Source organism: Castor canadensis, chromosome 15 (genome assembly GCF_047511655.1).
Source record: "Castor canadensis chromosome 15, mCasCan1.hap1v2, whole genome shotgun sequence".
Taxonomy (NCBI): domain Eukaryota; kingdom Metazoa; phylum Chordata; class Mammalia; order Rodentia; family Castoridae; genus Castor; species Castor canadensis.
Window position 1 is genome coordinate 97,257,204 of NC_133400.1, and position 24,848 is coordinate 97,282,051.

Consider the following 24,848-nt stretch of genomic DNA (forward strand, 5'->3'; position numbering starts at 1 on the left):
TAATTTAAAGTAACTAAAATGCAAGCTTCAGACAGCTTTTGAACTCACCAGAAATGTCTGCATGTATGTTTGTGAATTCTTATGCTATCATGGATACCTACAATCCATATCTCTATCTGCACATAAACACAGTGACAAACAGTGACTCTTCTCCTGTCTTTCAAGATCAGGGTTTCTCTGTTTCACACATCCATTAGGTTAAATTGAGAGTCCTTCTGAGCTGAAGTGGATGACAACTGCAGACACTTGTCCTGCCTGCAAATCTTACACCACTCTGGCCCAGCAGCAGCCTCGACAGGAGATGCAGGGTCTGGGATAAAGCAAAGGAGACTGAAGACAAAGGCATGCCATACAAAACTGGCATTTCTCAGGTCTAAACCCTAGTGAACCAAGATAAACAAAGTAGGCAGACTGGGGAAGAGGAGACACAACTCTCCAGCACTTCCTGGGTGTTTGGTTTGCTTGCGTGCTGGGGTTGTTAACAGGACCCTCTTGTAAGGAAGCAGTGGCCTAGGACACAGAGTGCTCAGTGCCCCTGGAGCCCAGGCTGGGTTCAGAAGTCTACTTACGCCACTCTTAATGTCTCTAGCCTCCAAAGGGAGCGTGCATGAACAGATACGGCCCCACCTTCGTAATGGACAGTTCTGTAAAAGAAAACAAGTCCAATTTTGTGTTTCACAGATTTCATTCTTTGAACTCTAGTTTTCAAGCAAGTTAAAAGAGACAGCACATAGGACAGCCTGCAGGTAAATAGTTACAGCCATAGTTTTTGGCAGGAGCTCATATAAGTAAAAATAACAATAACATAATCGACATAAGTTTTCCCTGAAAAAAACCACTTATTTAAAAATATTCTCTCACTGTCTCTTCTTTTCTCTACTCCTAATAATTTCTCTCCTTTTCCTCCCCCAAGAGAATAGACTTCACCTTTTTCTTCCAACTTAGGTCCAAGGATGTACTTGCTTATCCATTCAGGTGCAGCTGGATTAGATTATTACTTATATGAAACACATAATTATTTACAGCTCTCAAGCATGTTTTAGATATTTAAAACATTTCAAAGAAACAAAATAACACTAATCTTTAATATTTTAAAATGCAATCTGCAATTTATATCAAGTCTGCCACTTGTCAGAATGTCACAAAGTCACAAAAAAAGAAACACAAAAGTCACAAAGAAGGAACTTCTCTGACAGTCTGTTAATATGCCAAGCACGAAGCTAAGTAACTTGCATACATTATCCAAATCGATGCTCGTGTTGACCCTTTGAGAATGTTTTAAGGAAACTGAAGTATGCTTCTTTCCTGAGCACTGGGGCCTCCCTCTCAGAAGGATCTGCTCATCACATAAGCACAAGCAAGCCCGTCCTGTCTCACACATAGCAACATGTCTGCCCCCTTTCTGACTCTCTGGCACCTTCTGTCAGTCTCAGCGTTTTCCAGTTGTCCTTTCAGACCATTGCTCCACTGAGACAGACATTGCTAACGTCATCAAATGACCTTTTTCCAGTTATCAGATGAAAGGTCTGTGCCATCTGTCCTTCCTACAGTGCTTTCCAGAGCCTGGATTTTGAAGATTTCATTCCCATGGTGTTTTTTAACATGTACCCCAAAATTTAGTTAGAACTACAAATCTAGATGCTTGTTTAAGTTAGATTTGGGGAGCAAGAATAGTTCAGAAATTGGCTTTTGCCCTTTTGTCATATCAGCACAGGAAGTACATAATGTCTACTTTATTTTTTATGTCAGAATCCATCCATGATTTCAGGATCTCCCTTTCAACGGATCCACGAGCAGTATCTACAGCAGTGATTTACAACCATGACCGCAGATAAGTCATTCCACAGATACCTTTACAAACTCCTGCATCCTCACCAGTGATCAATTAACCAGCTCTAGAGTCAGCTCTAGAGTCAGGCTCATTTAAACTCTCCACTTTGGGCTTTGGGCTAGGTAGATCTTTGCTGCTTGGCTGCCCTGAGTGGCACACTTACAAACCCCCACCCTCTACTGACTAAATACTAACCTAGCTTCCCACCAGCTGTGACAACCAAAAACATCTCCGACAGTGCCAAATGTCACCTATGGGATAAAATCATTACTGCTACAGAGCCACTGGTTTCAATGAGTATTCTCAATCTTGGGCAGGGTGGAATTTCCTCAAGGGTTTCTTAAAACCCAGAGCAGGCACATGGCCAGAGTTTCTGATGAAGTAGGTCAAGGGAGGGGCCGTGAGTCTGTATTTTCCCCTAGCCCCCAGGGCCACTCGTGTAGCTGGTCCACATTTTGAGAACCATGGGGCCACACCTGTTATGTCCTCGGAGAGTGGTTCTTAAACTTGGTTGTTTATTAGAATCATTTGGCATCTTAAAAAAGGGTATAGACAACACTCAGAGTAATGAAATCAGTCTGTGGGTATATCCTGAAAAACAATGAACGACAAGATACAGACATTTTTTGTATATGTAGATAGGTAGATAGACAGACAAATAAACAAATGCACAGAGACACAGTTTTAAATAAGTCTGATCTTTAATAGAGGTCTTGTGCTTGATCATAGAGAACAATTACATTTTTTAAAGTAAAGCTTTTTACTCATTATATTTGCTGATCACAAACAATAAAATTTAGAAACAAATAATAAAAGATGATGAAAACACAACCATTTGGAAAATTAAGAAACTCTCCTAGATAATTCAGAGAGGGAATCAAAGGTACACCTGACCTAGAATAAAGTGTGCATTTCCTAACACATTTATGACTCACATGGGAACAGGAAACATTTAGCCTATAAGCCCTTAATTATTAAAGAAGAAATAGTGGAATTAAAGGAAGAGTTGTTTGGCGAGAATAAATAGAGAAGAAAATAAATGACCAGAAAAGGAAGAAGGGATTCTATGATGGACTGTGAAGACAAGTGCAGATGGTGTACATTTCCTATCCATCGATAAAGCGCTATGCAGCTATCATAGATACACATATATATGGTTATATACCCATTGGACATAGAGAAAGGTGTTGAATAATGAGCAGCAGCATATTAATTACATAGGAATGGTACACAGAAATTAAGCTGGAAAATATAAAGACCTTTAAGATACAGATAACGTGAAGAGGGTTATATAAAATAATATATACACATATTGAAGTATATGAAGAATTATCATTCAAATATTATCTCCTTCATGACTTCTGTTTAAATTTAACAATCAGCCTTTGTTATTCATACAGGTAGAAATCCAATGGTAATTTTAGCTAAAAACACAAATAAAAAGTGTAAAAAAAAAAAAAAGTAGATCCCTATCCTACCTGAATCACTGTTAGCTCTACTCTAAATTTCTTCTTCCGTGAATTATTTCTCTTTATCTTTTAAAACACTCCATTGGTAGGTGCACAGAATCTGATGACCTCTTTCATGGATCCATTACTGATGGAGTCTGTTATTTTATTGAGTTTTCCATACAATGCACACAGTACATGCAGAATGTCATGGCTGTCTAACCAGGTCTTCATGGGATACTTCAGACCAAACATTGGCATCACAGTATCACAACCCTAAATGTAACAAGAATCTCAGTCCATCATAACAGCACTAGGACGTTCAAGCTCACATAGAAACTAACCCACCTGGAGGGTTGGTCCTACCAAGGAGGCTCCCCTTTTGCCTGCAATGCATCTCAGGTAAGTCCAGAATGACAACTGCTTTTACAAGCTTCTCAAATAGTATTATCAACTCTCAACTCAGACAACCAAATGATCATCTTAGGGCCATCACCCTTTCCACGAGGAAGAGTGAGAAGGGAACGAGATTCTTTAAGAAGTTAAACAGCCCTAGGGTAACATCCCCTGTGGAACTGATCATACAGGGGACTTCCATGAGAGCGGCAGGAATGACACCAAAACTGAAGAGGGGGTCAGTGGCTATGAAAATACAAAAATGGTCACAGGGCAGCTCTCTGCTCACTGAAGACTACTTTTGTCATGGACCTAAACAATGTTACAGCTGCTGGGAGAAAGAAAGTATGTTAAAATGACTGGACATAGAAATTACTTCTAACCCCAAAGTCTTCAACTTCCACCTCATAAATCACAAAAGGTCAGTCACTGCAATTTCACTACCTAGGAATTTTTAAAATAGTATTAATCAGTACTATGAGTCCACTCAGCAGTACTTTGAAAACTTCCAGGCTTCTGGCTATAAGTTAAACCGGCGTCACAAATTATCCTCAAACCTGGTACATTTCATTAACAAACTCCTATTTCAGGCTGACCACAGAAAACTGCCTGCAGAGGCCCTTTAGGATTATTCTGTTATAACTACAAATTTCCTATGCTATCTTCAATTCTCTTCCCTTAGTTATTATAATATTGTCCACTGAAATAAGGTACTTAGCTATTTTTTAATTCAGGGCTATAAAATATAATTTAAGGCTTATCTCAATTGCCAAACCGCTTGTTTTCTTAGTTAAAAAAAAAAAAAAGCAGGCATTTTGACAGCTAGGATAGTACTTCTTCAGAATCTGAAGCCCAGAAAGACTACTTAAGCACACTAATAAATGCACAAATCCTTACAGGCTTCCCACAGCCTGACAGTGTGGTATTTATTCATAATAAAGTTTTATAGGACACACAATTCCAATTAGAGTCCTATAGTGTGGAAGCATAAAATATATAAACTGCTGCAAGGGTGAGTTCCACCACAGGGCACCTTCTCAAGATGATGTCACAGTCATGAGCTCATTTTTTTTTTTGGAAGGGTACCAAGAAATTGATAAGTCACTTTCATGTGTCATTATTGTTACCTTTCTGAAGACATCCCTTCACTGTGTGAACTTGTACAAGTTATGAACTCTGTGTCTCACCTTCCCTGGGTTACAAGGAGGGAGGAAGGAATGACGTGACCCATTTAGACCACTGGAAGTTCCTTGCATAGCCAGTGTCAGCTCTGAGGATGCAGGTGGGGATGTTGAAAAGCCTGTTGTCAATCCTCCCACATGGAGAGCTAAAGACTCGGTTATGTTTGCTTGAGTTGAATTGACTGTTGTCAAATCACTAGTATGACAGACTCATTGACATTCAAAGATATAATAAGTATGTATAAAACTGCTTGGGACAACATCTGTAGTCTTCGTTCCTGAGTCAGCCCACCCCAGTGTCAGCTTCCACCTGCCTGCAGTTCAATGGCCTGTGTAGCACTTGGATCTCAGTTTCCTCCCTCCCTCCCTCTCTTCCTCTCTCTCTTTCTCAATAAACAAGCATAATTCCATACTGTTTCTGTGTGTCTGGAGTCTGAAATAGCTCAGCCAGGCCTTGGGGTCTATTATGAGGCTGTATGCGATACCCTGGTGGGTTGCAGTCACCTGAGGTTTAGGCTGGCCCTAGAAGACCCACTTCCAAGGTGGCTCCACCAGCAGGCTGTTAACAAGGGTCTCCATGTCCTCCCTGTGTGGTCCTCTCCAGGGGTCTGAGCATGTTCACAATGTGGAATGTCCTCACTCTTCTCAACCCCCTCCCTCCCTGACCCCACCACCATGCTGAATGGGTCCCCCCTGCAACAGGGCTTCTTGACCTTCTGGGGTCACACACTCACTAAGCTCTAGCGAGAATTCATGACTGTCCCTTGAGCAAACACATCACCACATCAGCCATGTCTACACACTCCTTTGACTTTGAGCAGCTCTACATTACAAATAAAATGATTCTGAACACAATGTAGCCTCAGAATCAACACATGCAGCTCATCCTGTGTAGTTCCCTGAACAAGTAGTGAGCCCTGTATTCATAGGGTTTCTGACTGTGCTGTTCCCTCCTTTATCACCTTACTCATGCTTAACAATAAATCATCCCTGTCCACCTAAAAAAAATTCCCCTACAAACCAATATCACTTTCTGGCATCTGGTACTATATGCTTATTTAATGGACAAATAAAAATTGTACACATATTTATGGAGCACAGCGTGGTGTTTAGAAAGGCATCTCCATCATGGAATGGCTAAATCCAGCCAACTAACATGCTTTCCTCTCGTGTTTATTATTTTTCTGTGGGGATAATACTTAACACTTACTCTCTTGACAATTTTCAAGTATGTAACATGTCCTCATTAACTACAATTGCCATGCTGTACAACACTTATACCTCCTAACCAATTTTTTTTAACCTTTGACCCCATCTCTACCCTCCCCCAGCCCATGGCAACCACCTCTCCACTCTCAGTTGCTATAGCTTTAACTTCATTTGATTCCACACATAAGTGAGACCATGCAGTATGTGTCTTTCTGGGCCTGGCTTATTTCTCTTTACATAATGTCCTGCTGTTCATCTGGGTTGTTGCAAATGACTTCCGTTTTTAAGGCTGACTAGTATTCCACTGTATATATTACAAGACATGTTGATATAAAAAGGACGCTATAAAAAATTCAAGCTCTGCAAAGAACACATTTATATTTATAGATTTAAAGGACACTTCTTTTCCTATTTCTTCTTTTCTCCTTCTTACTTAAGTCTACTACTGAAGTCACCTGCTTTCTCACCCTTTCTTTGGCTCTCAACAAAGGGATTCATTCACTTGTTTCCCAGGACCACCAGGCCAACGGGTGCCTCACCCAGTCCCCAACTTTCACTGCCACCATGAAAGGGTGACTTAACACACATTTCACGAGCAGGCAAACTTTACCTGCAAGGGCCAGATAGTAATATCTGAGTTTGCAGGCACATGGTCTCTGTCACTCAACTATTAATACAACATAAAAGCAAACATGAACAATTTGTTCAAAAGGTATCACAGCTGGGCTAATAAGACCTTATTTACAAAATGTGCCCTAGGCTGAATTCGAGCCATCAGCCATCGTGTGCTGTCCTCAGGTCTAAAACTAATTAATAGCTTTAATCTCAGAGCACACCTTATCTGTCTTGAATTGCTCTTTATTTCTAGAATTAATATCTTAATCTGATGAAAGAACAGGTAAATTCAGAAGACTTAACAGACTTGGCTGATCCCAAAATACTTCACAAATAAAGAAGAATTGGGACATTTTCTGTCTATTTTTGTTTCTTCAATATATAAAAGAGGTTAGCATATTATTTAATTTTTTTTTGGCAGTCTTAGGGATTGAACCAGGGCCTCAGGCTTGCTAGGAAATGCCCTACCACCTGAGCCATGCCCTGGTATATTACGTTAACACTAAATTACTTACATAATAAATTATTATTATTATTATTATTATTATTATATCCAAAGCCCTTTGAACTTTCCAAGTGAACTTTGTCTTTTCTTTTTTGACATTTATTCTATGACTTTAAAGCACTGGGGAATTGGGATGGAGGTACTCAGAAAAAGTCCTACCTTCTAAGTCCACACACACTCCAGTTTCACTATTTTCAAGAGAAAGGCTACCATGTGTAACAAATGCTGTACACCAAAACAGGAAATAATCAAAGGTAATTTAATCACTCACATCAAATTTTTATAATGAATCCATTGCATGAGTTAAAAATAGAGATGGGCAGCTTCCCAGCCTCTGAAGACTCCCTGGCCAGTTCATGTCGTTATTGTGTTTCACCATCAGAGTGCAGTTGTAACACAAAACATATTAATGCATTTTAGTTACTGTCACACAAGACAGTACAATAAGACTAGGATCTTCATTTTCTAAACTTGATTTTCAGTAAATTCATGGTGACTGCAGAATTCAATTTTCCTTTGGAAAATCATCAGTAGTTATGTAAATGACCTTAGCAAAATACATCATAAATGCAATAATGGGTGTCTGTAGGAATTACCGTTGTTCTATTTCAAAAAACAATGTGCTACTTGAATGCGAGTACAACTTCAAAATGATTACTTTTCCTACTTTCGTACACATAATGTAGCTAATTTAAAATACTGAGCAGGAACATAATCCACAGGGTCAGTACACTAAAGGAAAAGACCTCATGACCCTGCTGATAGGTGCAGAAAAGGCATTTGACAAAACCCAGTATCTATTCAGAGCAAAATCTCTCGGCTAACTAGGAAGAGATGGGACCTCCCCCAACCTGATAAAGAACATCTATAAAAAACCTACAGCCAGCAGATTTCATGATGGAAAACTACATGCCTTCCCACTAAAACCATAAAGACCAGGGTATGGGGCTGTCCCCTCTCTCCACGCTGACACCTGATTGTATGGAAGTTCTAGCTAGCTGGCTCTGTATGTAAAAAGTATACATACCTAGGTAAGAGGAATAAAACTGCCTTTGCAAATAACATGACTGTCTAACCCAATTCCCCCAAAATCAATAACAACAGTAAAATCTTCTAAAACTAATAATCCTTATAGGAAACTTACAAGAATAAGTTAATATAGAAATATTGATTGCTTTCTGATATACCAGCAATAGACAGATATTTAAGATTAAAAACATAATTTATATGAGCATATTTATATGAGCATAATTTATATGAGCATAATTTATATGAGCAATATTTAATATACTTAAATATTTAAGTATAAATATAACAACATATGTACAAGATCTACATGAAGAAAAACCCAAAACCCTAATGAATGAAATTGAAGAAGGTCTAAATGAATGGGGAGATATTCCACATTCATGGGTAAGATGACTCAGTAAGTCAAGATGATGGCTACAAGTTTAAAGCAACCTGAATCAAAATCCTTGCAAGCTACTTTGTGGATTTCAACAAACTGACTCTAAAGTTTAAATGGGGCAGTAAAAGACCAAGAATAGTCAATGCAATATTGAAGAAAAATAAATTTGGAGGAGTAACACCACCTAAGCTCAAGATTATAAAAGGGACCATTAAATAGCATATGATGCTACAGAAGTGAAGACAGGGTGGTGCTGGCAGAAGAATAGGCAAAGAGCACAATGTAACAGGAGGAGGAGGAAGAGGAGAGGGACAATGAGGAGAAGACGACAACACAACCACCAGTCAGATTTTACCCCTTCACAAAGTTACAAAATTCATTCAAAATAACTTCATCCTTGACCATTTTAGAGCAGACCTGCTCTAGTAAGATCTGCTATAAAATCCTCCCCCAGGAGAGTGTCCAATCCCTGCAAGGATTTCAGCCGCCCAGTTTTGTACAGGGACATAAGCTATGTGTCTCTTTGTAAGCCAGCCAAAGAGACGTTGATTCATTTTATCAAACGCATCCCATTCCTTATCAATTACTGACAATGACAGCTCACTGATCATCATAGTATTAAAAGAGACATGGACCTAAAAAATATTGTCATGCATACATTCAGCATGGCTTCTGTCTGCTGAGTCACATTCTGGAAAGTAAACGTACCGTTTACTTCCAGATATTACCCAGACTGTTATTTAATTGCCCTGCATTTGAAAGTAACTAGACTGAGCCACTGTAGGCCAAGAGCAATGCCTGGTAAGATGGAAGGAGGATAACTCTGTCTGTCTGTCTCTCCCCACCTCCTCCATCTCTACCTTCCTTCCTCCCTTTTCCCTCACACAACACACATGAATGCTCCATTCCCTTCTCTACTTCATTTTTCTCCACAGCTCTTACCTACTATATTTTATCTCTGTATACATGGGGATTTGTGTGTTTAGAAATAAACTTATTTATGTTTTATTGTTACATGTCACCACTAGAATACGGCCTTCTTGAAAGAAGACACTTTGTCTCTTTCTACACATTATAGCACTCCAGCATCCAAAATACAATCATTTTTATTAAATTAATAAAACTATGTTCAAGCTTTACAAACAACATTCCCCTAGTACTGATTCCCAAATAAGAGATCCAAAATAATTCCCCTAATTTGTCCATTTTAAGATTTATTAACTTGTTGGGGAGATAGCTCAGTAGCAGAATGCTTGTCTAGCATGTGTGAGGTTGTGGGTTCCATCCCTCAGCATCACAAAAAATAAATAAATACAAGATGTATTAACTTAAAAGTCTTGCATACTTAATTCAGACAGTGCATATTTAATCCATAAAAAGTGTGTATACACCTTTGTTGACACTTTATTGCATTCACATAAATTATGGGTGGAAATAATAAGATATATCCAGAGACAAAAATCTTAAATAGGAAATGTTCCCCACATATATCCTGCTTGAGATAAAATTTGATAACCTAATTCAAAGCCTCCAGAATGGAAGTCTATTTTGGTTGTTTTTGTTTTTGAGACAGGATCTTGCTATACAGCCCAGGCTAGCCTAACTCACTATCACCCTGCTTCAGCCTCCTAAATGTTAGGATTACAGGCTTGCACCACCATATCTGGCTGAAAATCTGTTTTTAAAGCATTAATTAAAACTCTATCCTACATCTGATAAATCCCTTACCAACTTCCAGACTTATCCTGTCTCACCAACTGAAGTCTGAGTAAGAACTAAATTAATAACATGAGAACTTCCACCTGACCGCTCACAACTGCTACAGAGTATATCGTCACTGCTTTTACTGTTCAGGTAAGTTGTGAACCAGAAGTTCTAGACCTATAAACTTCCTGGGAAAATCTCAAGAAACTTAAAATAACAGCGATGCTACACTTGACAAGCACATCAGAATCCACCCCTTCGTACGATGGGCAAGAGGGGAGGAAGAACTTCTCGTTAGTTAACTTTGCTAGGTGCCATTCTTCAACTCAATTCCACTTAATTGAACAGTGCGATGCAGGCTGTTCGTCTGAAGAGTCTGTTTGGTAGTCTTCGTGAGAATCAGTAGGTAACCACAGGTGCACACACATCAGCAGGAAGAAGATAAACCCATCCTACCTCAATTCACAGCACCATCATTGCAGACCACTTTCCACAGCTAAAGTCAGTGGAGTGAGAGAAAGCCAAGCAGCCATTCCTTTGAGGAACGGAGCATCCATGATCAACATATTTCTAGATTGCACACAAGTGTCACTACTGGCCCCTCCTTAGCCATTTCCACTACTTCTCATATCGAAGCTGATCAGAGTTGGGTTGTTAAACTTTATTAATAGCAAGGTCCAATTCAATGGGTGTAGGCAGGTCAAAATTTCTGCAGCGATGAGGTAAAAGAAAACTTCACCTATTTTCCTTGGAACTTCTCCAGCTTTCAAATGAATGTTAAAAAAAATCAAATTAGTTTTATTTCTTTTTGTAATGAATCACCATATTTCAGGTCATCATTATGCATTTCACCCCCCAAACAGACAGTTGTCAATTAAAGGAGTGCAAGCTGAGCTGTCCCCAGTTCCCTAGGGTACAGACAAGGGCTTTCTAAGTCTGTTAATGATATCAACAAGATTAGATGTAATAAGATGCCTCATAAACTTAAAAACTGAAGAATTATTTTATCGTTTTGTGCAAATAATTGCTGAATCCCACTACATAATGAAGACAAATAAAACACTTCCTTTTTAAGTAACAACCCTGAGGCTCCCTGCTGCCTGATTCTGACTCATTTTCTCCCTTAAGTCATGATCTGACATCCATTTTAATCTAATTTCACCATGTGAACATGCTATAAAAAGGGACACAGACAGATGTATTCGTACTGCCACCACTACCTTGAAAGGCTCACGATATGTTCTGCGGGATACATGAAAACTGAAAGAATTCCTCAATATTAAATCAAGACTGGGATTTGGGGTGGAGGGACGGCAGGATATATAATAGGAGAAAAGCTCAAAACAATCTGGAAACATCTTTGAACTCCCCCGGAGTTCTCTGCAGTCACAACCAGAGTTTTCTTATATTCAGTTTGGCCTCTCTTCCTAGAGAGTCAGGTCTAGGCTCTACTGTGTCTTCATCCATTTGCCAGGGTCCTCAAACTCTTCCATAGTCTCTGGCCAAATGATGCCTATTCAGTGCAAATAATGATGGCCATAACAGCCAAAATAAAATGTGTTGATGTCTTCATATATGTCAAGTATTTTACACATGTTTTCTCATCCAGTCTGAGCAAAAGCCTGTGAACTAGGAGATAATATTTAAGCTGCATTTTACAGAGAGGAAAAGCAAGGTTTAAGGAAATTAAGTCCCATGTGAGTCACACAGCTAATCTAACCCTAGGGGCCTTCCCCTAACCACAGATCTCTATAGCTTCGGTGAAAAGGGCCAGAAGAGCTCCAGCAATGACTTGGTCTAGTCTTCCTTTAAACAAATCAAGGACTGCAGACCCGAAAAATAACACTGTGACAGCCTCTAATAACCAATTCCTCCATGTGACTGCAGCATGACACTTAACAGGTCTACACTTGTTCTCCCTTGGTTTCCATGTTTAGCTTACCTGGCTCTTGGCTTAACCCTCCTTCTGTCTCTCTCGTTGACCCTTCCTCCTCTGTCCAAATCCTCAGTAAGTTCTGTCCTCAGCCTCCTGTCCTGCTCGTCTATTCCAGGGCTGCCCAGCCTTTTGAAAGCAATGCCAGGTTGCTGCACACACGCCCCTCGTGTGGCTCCTCTCTGCATGAGTGAACACACGATGGATGCCTCCAACTCCTCTCTACACTTGCGATTCATATTCAAGCCATGTTTTTTCTTAGTCCAAGACTCAGATATCCTGGTTTCCTTCTTAACACCCTGTGGACCCTCTGTACTCACCTGTGCCCAAAGCATACACCACCTCCTGCCATCCTCAGCGCCACCTCTCTCACTGAGCCAAGCATCAGACCTTCCTAGACCTGACACTTTCACCCACAGTACACAGCTAGTGCATGTCCACACCCTTCAAGTTCACGTGACATTTCTGGGGCTCAGGTGGCCTCACATCCCATTGGCACTTTCTGGGTTAAGGACCTTACCTTTTGTTAGGTGAACTACTGCAAAGCCCTCTCCTAACAGGTTTTTCTGGCTCAGATTCTCCCAGCTCTAATCTAAGCCCCTCTTACCTATCACAACCATGACCATTCCACAGCCAGCCCTACACCCCTCCATCCAGCTCAGAGGAATAGCCAACATGTGGGAATGGCACTGACCAAGGTTGTTGACAGCACACTCTCAGCTCTAGTTTCCTCCCTTCCCTTGCATCCATCAGGAAAAAGAGCCTTTCCCAGAACAAACTGCCATCCTATATGCTGGCTCTTGTGTTTAGCATCAGTTCCTCAAACCAGCTGCCTCTTGATATCCCCCTGTCGTTTTACAAACCCTCTTATCCCCTTCAACATCTTCTTCCTAACTCACTTAAAGGCAGCACTTTTAGCTTAGGGGATTTTTCTAGAATCTAATTGCTCTCTCCATCAAGCCAGGTCTGCCTGGTGAGAGAGTTAAGACCCAAGACCAGCTCTCAGAGTAACTCTTCCTAAGCTATTTAAATGAGTATTAATTTCCAAAATGCCCCTTACATCTTTTTACTAAATTATAGTACTAAATACTTATTAAACAAGCTACACTCCAGTGCCCATGGCCTCTATAGGATTTGAAGACATAACAAGCCATCCAGACAAGGTCTTCTCTCATTGTGATGTCTTCTTTATGTATTCAATTTACTTATTCTTTGATTAATTCATGGGACAAAGCAGCAGCAATCGAATCACCCAAAATATTTTTACAGTTTCATAAAACTTGCACACTGTTCCAGGAATGCAGACTATTTTTATCTTCTCCCAGTGCCAAATAATAGGAAGAGAAGAGAGATTCCATCACATAAAATTTGGAAGAAAATGATCCATCAGGAGGAAACTGAAAAGGGTCCTGAAACTTTGCACAGTCTGAGAACTGTTTCTGAGACTGGATTTGAGATGAAACCTTCTAGAAAGAGAATTAATCAGAACTAATGAACATTTAATGACATTTTAAGTAGTTTAATTTCAGTGTTCACGCCGCCCACTCATTTTATTTTGTTCATTGCTTCTTAATGTTTTAATTATACTAAAACGTCCAGCTCTTTTTCTACTGAAAGCTAAGAAAAACCTTCTAAGGAGGACAATAACTTTAGTGGATAGATGAATGTCTGTGGACAAATAACCTGAGTAGACATGTTCTTAGTTTTAAAAATTCTATTGAGGCAAAGAAAAAAAGTCAGTTACATCAAAGCCAGCACAAGGTACTGGGTTCAACTACCAACCTCCGCTGCTCTTCACCATGTTCTCCTGAAGGGACAGTGAGACATTCATCCATGTGTCCATGCAGCAACCTGAGGACGTCACCACCAATCAGATACCCTGCAAGGATGAAAAGGCATTTGCATTTGGATTGTCACGGGTAATGCTGACAGCTGGACGGATCATCTGGACCAATCTTCTGCTTTCATCAACAGAAAATCACAAGACTTAAGTACCTGGCCAACATCACAGAGGTGGGCGGTGTTCTCTGACCCCTCTGAGCCCCCCATGGCTAATGATATTCCCAATGGAATACATGACCTCAGCCTCACAAAACCCACCATTAAACATACAAATGTGGATGGATCCGATTTGAACTATGGGAGTGAGAACAACCAGCTGGTGCCCTCGGAAACCCTACTGTAAGAACATCACTGTGATCTGGCTACAAGGCATAAGCATGGATAATGCAAAATCTTGACGTTAGTCTAACCAAGCAAGACCCCAAGGCCAAGAAATTAAGGAAAGGGCCAGAAGAAAGCTGGCATATGAAATTACACAAATCAGCATTAATAATAAGGAAAGATAACCTCAATATGAGCTTCACTTTTAAACAGCAATTTAGACAAGAGTCTTAAATGCCATGATAGAATATTTGGACACAAAAGAGCACTAATTAACAAGCAGCTCATTATCACAATTCCACAGACCATCATCAAGTTTGCATCAAGACCAAGCCTTCTAATTAAAGTGGAGTTTTTACCTTGGGCTGCTTCACTTCCTGAGCTGATGGGGGCCACGCTCCACAGAGTCTGCTGGAAAGCAGCGTCCACGTGCAAGCTGTCAGTGCCGTAGGATAAGTGCTGTAGCAAGAGGTGAGAGGAGGAGACATCGCTCATAAAGCCTGGCCACTTGAACTTAGCATCACATACTTGGAAGTGTCCATGGCGAACATTTAGAGTAGGAAAAAGAATAATCAAAACTCCTTTTTAACCTTTGATACTTTCTGGGTCCATCCTTAAGCCAGTAATCAGAAAATATACAAATGAATAACAAATGCTCTAAAGTTTATTTACAAAAAGTGACTATTTTTGTTTTAAGGCTTATTGATGGGCAAAATGGTATAGGCACTAAAATTATAACTGAGTTTTCTACATATCACACCATGATAGTCTATTGGCAACCAAGTAGGTGAAATCTGCTGAACCAATGTCTTCATTTTATGGAGTTCTTTGGGAACTGTTATCTGCAATTTGGCACAATCGCCAGTAGATGGCGATGTTTCCTAATACCTATCTAAAATTTGCATCCATTTCCTCCAAATCTCAGCTATTGCAAATTTCAGATTGTCCTTCTAAAAAATAGAAATCCGTTCAAATAATGTAACATTTAACACCTTTGAGAGCCATAGATATGATTTATCAAATGTTAGTTAAGAAAAAAACAAAATTATGAGTACAGCCAAATGCCTTGCTTGTTTTACTGATCACTACTTGCCTGACTTTCGATTTTCAAAAATACACCACCTGCCTTCTTGGAGTCTTCTCTGTAGTCATCACCAATATCCCCTCAGTGCTTCTGCAATACCTCCCCAACAGTGACGACAACCTGAGCTTCTAATGATTTTAATCAAACCAGAATGTCCCAGGAACCTGACCATCCTAGGAAGATGAAGGTCAGCCGCAGCCAGAAGGTGCCACCTGAGGTCTGCCAACACCCGAGGGACTTCTTTACCTAAGAGACTATCCACAAGTCCTCAATAGCAACAGTTCTTTCTCCCAAAAAGAAAACCAAAGACACCTGACATTGTGACCTACACATAATTGTCTCATCAGAAATTTTTCCAATCGATAAAAGGTTTACCAGGTGGCTCATGAGATCCAGCAGTCACATACAACCTCTTCCTCACCTCAGAATCTCGTATGCATAATTCCAGCGGAGGGTCCTTTATGGATTCAATTCCCTTTCTGACACGTTAAAATTCTTTCACATAAACCATATCTTACCTGCTTCCACAAACAAACAAAATACGTTTTCCTTTACAGGAATTAACACACAAGATAATTATTTGGTTTACTTTTCTCTCTTCTTCATGTAAGCTATCTGACTATGTGACCCAGGTTCACAACTGTACCCACGGCATCCACACTATCATTTAATAAACAAGTTGATAGAGAAGCCAACCAAATATTTGAAATCAAAACTGCACAGTTTTTAAAAAATGTATTGTTATTCCCGAAATAACCCTATTTCAATGGCTCAGTGAAAAAAATAACACACACCTCATATATGCGTACATATATATACAGACATATATAATATATGTGTGTATTCATGAATATAAGACATACATCTACATATACATATGAGATGTGGATTCTTATCAAACCATCTGAAAATAATTCAAAACACTCATGTTTGTATTTTACTTTGGTTTTGAAACCAGGTAAAATCGCATGCAATGCTCTGATGAATGACTAATCATTTGTTAATTCATCAAGATTCATTTAATGCACGATGCATAAAACATTACACTCAGTAGTAATAGATTGCACTCCAGATACACACTGAGGGTGCCTGTCATCTTGTAAGGAAGGTAAATTACACACACAATGTGCTGTGTGTTAGTATATAAAAAATGTTGCATGAACTGCAACCAAATGCTGCAGGAATTATGAAAAGACAGCACTTCCACCAACACAGCTGGAACAGAGTCCATGGTCCTGGACCTTCAGGGAGGCATGATGGACACTCCACCAGAGAGGTGTGGTTTCTTATGGCCAGGGCATGAGGGGGCAGTGGGACCACTTGGCCTGGGCCTCCCATTTGGGACACACTGTCTCCAAATAAGTTTATGCATATGTTGGATTTGGATATGTACAAAAATAATGTTAATGTATTAAATGAAAGTATTTCAAACATACTAAAATTTTTACAGGCCACTTAGGGGATTTTCACTTGTAATATATCAGAGACCATGTCACTGGTGGTAGACTGAACCTCCCTTCAGCCTGAGACACTGATAAGCAGAATGTATGCAGAGGGAAGACCAAAACCAAACAGAGCAGAAACAAGTCCAGCAGAGTCTCCTCAATGGGGCCTCTGGCATCAACTTAGAGGTGGAGTGAACCATAGACCTGCAGGTGAAGGCTGGCACCAGACCAACGACCTTACGTTTAGGGCAGTGAGGAACTACTGCAGTGAAACGAAAAACAAGGGGGGTTGAAATGCAGTTTTCAAATCATGCCTAAGCCTAAAGATGAGTCACACATTGGACAGAACAATGAAAACACGGACATTTCAGTCTTGCAGAGAAAATCCTAAGTATGTCCTTAAGGTGATATGACAGCCACAGAAAGTTATATAAAGTCCTCTCTTCAAAAGAAAATATTCTCTGGGCATAACAACTCAAGGTGCATCTAATTAATTTTGGTGCTTAAATGGCAAATAGAAATCTGAGTGAGAGAGGGTTCAAGTTAGGCCTGAGGTATTAAATATTCACGGTGCGGCAACAGTTCAATCACTGAAGCCAAGATGAGTGTCCTTAAAGCAATGATAGAGGATGGCAGAGGTTGGAAGCAAAATCAGCCTTAGGCTGAAAAATATAATCACTAGAATTTTCACAATAATGTAGCTGCATCCATCCATACTTTCCAGGGCTCTGGGCACCAATCTGCAACCCGGCTTCACCTTTGACCTTATGCTAGTGACTTTCTGATCCTATCCCCCAACCCCCCCAAAAAAAAGTAGACTCAAATTTAGGAGGAGTAGGGTGGGGGGGCAATCAAGAGGGCTGGTACAAAACTACTATTTTTTAGGTAATAATAAATTACATGTATGGTTGAAGCACAAAATCTAGAAATAGACTTGACATTCTAAATCCCCCTCCCAGGAGTTCTTAGTCTGAAGCCCACAGAATTATACTTCAGTATGTTTGGGTTCCTTTGCAACCCTGTGTGTTTATTTTATGCATTTTAAAACATTATTATAAGAAGTCAAAAAGCCTTATGATATCACCAGAGGGTTCTATACCCTAATATTTTTAAGGATCTCTGAATTCAACGCTTATCTGAGCAATTGTTCATTTGCTCATTTATCTCTTATTAAAAAGCCAGGCACTTGGGCCCTGGTGATACAGCATTCAGAATAAATCATCATTCAGGAAACACAAGTGAATAAGTCATATTACCCCTCCAGATCCAGCATTTTCTTCTGAAAAAAATAAACATAAATGAGGAGCACAGACACAGATGCACTTTCCAAATGTAATATTCTATGGCATCATCACCTGAGCCACACGGAGAGAAAAAGGGATCCAGGTAAATTAACCAGAATTGAATAGGAGGGGCTAGAGGTGCAGCTCGGTGGTAGAGCACATTCTTAAAAACATGCACAAGGTTCTGGCTCAATCCCTGGAACCCTCTCCCCCATCAAAATGGTTGATGTTAATAAATCACTTGAAAATATTTATGATCACTGTCTTTCATCATATTTATGCAACTTGAGGCAATTCAGCATTTTTATGCAATCAAAATGCCTTTGCATTTCTCATCAAATACCCAGTACAGGAGGAAAAGACGTACAGTACATTTTCATGGGCCCTAAAATAGCTTTCTTTTAAGGATTTTTTCATCACTCTTTAGAATGAAGGGGTCTGCCTGTCCTCATTGATTTTCAGTCAGTTGTTTGGCAGTGTTTTTATGGCTCATAAAAACTTTGTCTATCAATGACCTGATCAATAGTAAATCACCATTTCCAATGAAAATATAGATGGTAACTTTTATGCATACTGGGGATGTTTAACACATGTAAAAGGTGTCTTATATGACTTATTTTTTTCAATTTTAAATGGATTCAAAGTAAGTAATACCAACTTGCTCTGCTTTCTCTACATTAAACTATATGCTTCTCTTATACTTAAGCTGCTTAGCTAAAGCCTTCTTTAAAACACAAAATTTCCAATATGGGCAAAGAACACTTTCCTTCTGCATACTTCTGGAAAGAGGATTAAAATATAGTTTCATAAAACAGCAAGAAAGAGAAAAGACAGCATTTGGGTGGGCAGTTTCCAAGCATTTTTAGAAAGAAGACCCTTCATTCTTTGGAAGTGAGATCTCATTGTCCATTTGCCAAGCAGACAGGGCCTGGGAGCCCTAGCCACAGCATCCTCTTCTGTAAATGAGGTACCTCCACAGAGAAAGGGTAGAACTCAGTCCTTCACATTGGTTTTACTCAAATTAGCATCTTAACATTTGTACTTTGCATTAATGTTCCAACTGCACAGGTAGAAACTTTAACCTTCATTCAGCCACCACTGATGGTGAAGGAAAAGACAGCTCATTAATCAAGAGACTGATGAGCTGAATGACTGAAAAGCTGTAAGTCAGAGATTGAGAATGTTTATTTTTTGTAGTTAGTTTTAGGCAATTTTTCTTGAGACAAAATTTCTCAATTATTTTTAACCACGTCAACATCTCAGAATATGACTCTTGGCTTTTGCATGATACATCTTTACTTAAGATTTTCTGTAATATTACCTCTCTTCCCCAAATGTCTCTTCTTTGGCTTAAATATATGAAATTTCCTTAGCCACTCTAAATAGGCACAAATCTTCCAGGTAAATACTGAGAGTAATCTACCATGCAAGAGCTAAGAGCTTGTTTGGGTTTATTCATTTAATCCTAGTGACACCCCTATAAATTCAAGTCTTTACTAGTCCATACTGCAGAGGAAGAAACTGAGAGTTCATATTTTCCAGGCTCATATTTGCCAGACTCTGTATGAAGAAATACAACCCATCTTTGGTTATTCAAGGTTCAGCTCTGACTATTTCAAAGCCCTTTCATTACCTCACTTCTTGCCTTTCATTTTTTCTAGATCCTTTCATTAAGTGTATAAGTCCTTGAACCCACCACCATAGTACTCTACCTGGTACTAGCCAAGCACAGTGGAAATGTAAGTTAATAGTGAACCATCCTTAGACGCATGGACACTTCCACTGGCACCCCTAACCTGTACGGTAACACTTGGTTCTTACCTTATAACACCCTCCCACATTCATTTAATTTGTGTTACAATTTGGATCTTAAATGTCCCCACAGGTTTGTGTATTGAATGCTCGGTCCCCAGCTGATGAAGCTGTTGGGAGGTGACAGAACCTTCAGGTGGTGGGGCCTAGTGGAAGGAAGTTAGGTCACTGAGGGTGTGCCTGTAAAGGGGATATTAAAATCTCAGGCCTTCTCTCTCTCTGTCTCTCTGTCTTTGTCTGTCTGTCTGTCTCTCTCGCCCCTCCTTCTCCTCTTCCAGGTTGTCATGACATGAGCAGTTTTGCTCTGCTATGTGCGTGCTTCTCACCATAATGTTCCCCCTTGCCCTAGGCTCAAAATTATGAAGCCATGCAACCATGGACTGAAACCATGAGCCAAAATCAATCTTCCTTCTAAGTTGTTTATCTCATGTGTTTTGTTACTAGCACAGTTTGCTCTATTAACTCTTTGAGGACAGAAACCATGTGTGATGATGCATCTGTGGTTTTTCCTGGCTCTTCTATTATATGCTAGGTCCCTGTAGAAATGATAACAAAACCATCGACTTCTTTACCAAATGCAAGTGAAGTTTCAACAGCCTGGTCTTTTGTAGCTCTATTTAAAAGGTTACCAGAAAAGAGAACTTAAGAAATTGGCTAAAATACAGATTAGAAATGATTTGTGATTTTTAATTAATCGTGAGACTCATGTCAAAAGTTAATAGGAGGTGAAGGCCACACACCATATTAATTCCACTATTATTTCCATAGTGCTTTGTAACTCAAAGCACAGTCACCTCATTGTGTCATGGCTTCCTCACAATAACATCGGGACTAGGTATTATTTTAGCTTCAACCACTTTATCAATGGGGAAGCTAGAATTCAGGGAGTTATATGACTTGCTCAGGTTGTGAACTGTCAAATCGGAATCAGAAGTCCTGGCCTCTGTGAGGTTTTGAATATTCTCCTCCTTTGGTGCCTGATGATACCATGGTGTCAAATAAACTGCTATCTAGAAAAAAGAACATGTGCACGACAGTAAAAAAAATACAGTCATGTCAAAACCAAACTGTGGAATTTGTACATTGGAAAGTGTACATGAATTGTTTCTACTGCAGTTGGTTTCCAAGTACAACTATAAGTCAGAATGTGTGTCTCCTGATCACAACACCTCACCCTCTTGACATAGTGCAGACACAGAGGAGGGGCTTAGCCAACACTTACTCTACAAGCTGCACTCGTGTACTGTTCTAGAAATCTGTATGACAACTGTTTCCACCTACACTGGCCAGGAGATGGGAGTGAAGAAATGCTACAAGCCATAGTTAGTGTATGCTACAAACCTCCATTTAGTGTAATATTTCCTGTCAGTAACACAAGCCACTGCTTCCCCATTCCTGTCTTCATCATTACCTCTGCCCAGAGGGCAAAAAAACATTTGAAGACTGGAACTAAAAGTGTTGGTAAACTGACACTAACTTACAACATCCCCCACCCACCCTATTTCTACGTTTACAGAACACAGGAACAGGTACCACAGACTCACCCTATCCTAATCAGATACACCAAGAGCCTTCTGCTTTCTGGCACTCCTTCCTTCTCTTTCTACAGCCTACTGTGTGCTCCACATGACGCACTCTAGTTCTGACTTCTCTTTAAATCGCTGTCCACTTCAGCATCTGGGATATTTTATGTGGATATTCATGCAAAGCTTACAATGCACCTTTAGTTACTTTCTCAACATTAAAATAAAAAGACTATTTTGTACTGGTATCCTTCATACTTCGTGGATTTCAATATTCTATGTACTTCTGTATAGGATTATTCTTTAACAAAACTATAACTTATTAAACATGTAAAATACATATTGGCCTCACCACAAAAATAAAAATACATTTAATTATTAAACATAACTTCTTTCTTCCTTCTCCCATTTCTAGCCTCTCCCCTTTCACACGGTGCAAAGTCAATAAAAGACAAACTTTCAAATTTTGTCTATTCCTCCTTTCCAGGGCAAATGTTTTTTACATAATAAATTGGTTTCATACATATCAAAATATATGATTACCATCTCATTAATATAGCCTTTACAATAGACACAAAATAAAGACAATGGAATTTAGAATTCCTAATTAGACTGCATTTACATTCTATTAATGAAAAAATCTAGGCTAGAGATGTTGACTCACACCTGTAATCCTAGCTACATGCGAGGCAGAAAGTGGGAGGACCATGGCTAAAGACCATCCTGGGCAAAAAGTTAGTGAAACCCCATCTCAACCAACAAAAGCTGGGTTTTTTTATATGGCTATTCATGCATAGCTTACAATGCACCTTTTATGTTTAATTACTTTCTCAACGTTAAAATGAAAAGAATATTTTGTACTGGCGTACAACATATTGGACACATTTGGCATCCTAGCTATGCAGAAAGCATAAATAGGAGGACTGCGATCCAGGCTGGCCTGGGCATGAATGCAAAATCCTACTTGAAAATAACTAAAGCCCACCCCCTGACAAAGAAAAGGGCAAGGGGCATGGCTCTAGTGGTAGAGCACCTGCCTGACAAGCGCAAGGTCCTGAGTTCAAACCTCAATACCAAAAAGTAGGTGCTAGCTATCTCATGAACACATGAACATAAGTCAAGGTCAGTAGGGAAGCTGCCTAGACAGACCTAGAATCCCACTCTTGCTCCTGCCGCATTACTCTCTCACTTATGACTCATGAAATAGAGTTACTTACGAGCAGTTTTCCTAGCTTTGCTTGTTTAGACGCGAATCCTCTATCATTTGCAGAATAAACCTTTAAAGGATTGTTTTATTGACCTGGAATAGCAACAAGTCCACGGTCTCATTCTGCACACTTACCAAGTACCTTTCAGAGGACACGCTAACTAGGATGAGGTCATCTCCCACTCTGACTTTCTCTCCTTCCGATCGCTGCTTAGAGGCCGGATGTATGGTCCACCAGCAAGCCTCACCTGCAGAGTGATAGAGGAGAGAAACAGAGAGAAGTATCTTTTAGCTTAAGATCCATCTTCTTCACCAGTGACTCCATTCTCACGACTTTCAGAAATATGAAATTCCATGCAAATTAATAACTTAGACTAGGAAAATCAAAAGAACTCAGTCAGATTAGTTTAGGTTAAGACATACTGAAATGCAAAGTTTCTTCCCCTAAATACTGGGTGTGACATCAGGTTTCTTTCCTCCCCACTGAGAACTGTTTAAAAAGACATCTTGTGTACTGACATAAGACCAAAACCACCAATATCCCAATCTGGTTTCATTCCCTGTGTAAACACGTGCCATTTTCCCGCTCACATTGCTCTCTGTGAAAACATCTAGCTTTTCATCACTTGATCTTCAGAAGGACTTGGGAACGAATTCAAAGAAGGGTACAAAGTGGTGTTGCCTAAAATCTTGCCATCCTATTACCTCTTTTTGACTTGTTTCACTTTGTTATTTAAACTGGTACTTTCTATTAATCTAAGAGTAAAACATAAAAGAATCTCACTACAGAATGATACATTATAAAACATCTATGAATCATTAAATAAAATATTTCTCCTAGAATAAGTCAAGCATAGGAATGAACTCCAAGTTCCTTCATCAGTGCTCAATCCATTACCCAAGATGCAAACACAAGCAAACCAACTCTTCAATCTGCTCACAATTCCTTCGAGAACCCAAATTTACGTCTGTCTGGCAATGGCAGTAGTGTCCAGTGCTGTGAGGTAGACATTACCACCCTGTCGCCCTACCCGCCATTATTCTTTTTCCATAGCACAATGTGTTGCTTGACGAACCCAATACCAGAACAGAGGTTCCACAGCAGCATGTTCTGCTCACTGGGATCCTCAGCTCTTCCTAGCCTACTGTAACCACTCAGTAAAAATGACTTCGTCGTGAGTGAGTAAATAAATGACCCAGTAACACTGCTTAAGCATTCTTAGAGTCACTATGTCCTTGGTCCCTTTTCTTCCACAAGCCAGGCTTTCCTTCCATGTCACTTGATGGAATGCCTCATCTTCATTTTTAGAGTTGTAGGTAGTTTTTCCTGCATTCAACTAAACATTTGTGATACACCCAGTGCCTGCCAAACACTGCCTTAGTAGTGTGGGATCCATCAAGAAACAAAACCAAAAACATCATCTGCCTTGTGACTTTAATTCCGATGAATGCAAGCTGACAACAAAAAATAAATATCATAAATAATTCAGAAGAAGTCGAGTACTTTGCAGAAAGCATCAGACTAGCAGCAGGGGCTGGGGACGTGGGAAGAGGGACTGACGTGTGGCGATGTCCTGGCTAACACATAAGCATCTCAGTGTGGAACACCAGTCCAGAGCATGTCTGACTTGTACTTCCATTGAGTGTAAACTTAAGACTTTCTGTTTCACTTAACTGCATGCTAAAATACATTAAGTAAATTACATTAAGTAAAATGAGAAAATTTAAAAGCTAGTAAAAATGCAGGATGACCGAGCCTGTGGAAAATGAAATAAAAATAATACATTTATTTTTCTGATGCCTAGGAACCTCGTCACTTACATGAAGCCGTCTGTTTGTCCATTAGAAAGTTAACTGGGTTCATAAATATAGTTTTATTTTTATCCATGTGTTGTTGTGAAAAATTAGAAAATACGGGAAAGTATCTTAATTTATTTGTAAAAATTATAAATACTAATGGGGTAACTCGTTACTTGTAAATGTATACAATGTATAATGTTTAAATTGGGATAAAGACATCTGTCTCCTCAAACATTTATCATTTATCATTTTCATGGGAAAAACTCTTTTCTTCTAACTTGCTGAAGTTAGAAGTACATAA

The 24,848-nt window shown here is 39.6% G+C and overlaps 1 protein-coding gene across 13 annotated transcripts in view; it reads right to left on the reverse strand.

Moving 5' to 3' along the window:
• The window catches only part of Ryr2 (ryanodine receptor 2), a 591,935-nt gene that overhangs the window by 301,731 nt on the left and 265,356 nt on the right, over positions 1-24,848 (reverse strand). For all 13 annotated transcript variants that reach the window (XM_074056805.1, XM_020157460.2, XM_074056803.1 and 10 more), the window contains 4 exons: positions 22,883-22,995; positions 14,753-14,852; positions 14,013-14,109; positions 570-644 (listed from right to left, as the gene is read on the reverse strand). In XM_074056805.1, the coding sequence (XP_073912906.1) occupies positions 570-644; positions 14,013-14,109; positions 14,753-14,852; positions 22,883-22,995 (385 nt within the window). The remainder of the gene's footprint in view (positions 1-569; positions 645-14,012; positions 14,110-14,752; positions 14,853-22,882; positions 22,996-24,848) is intronic.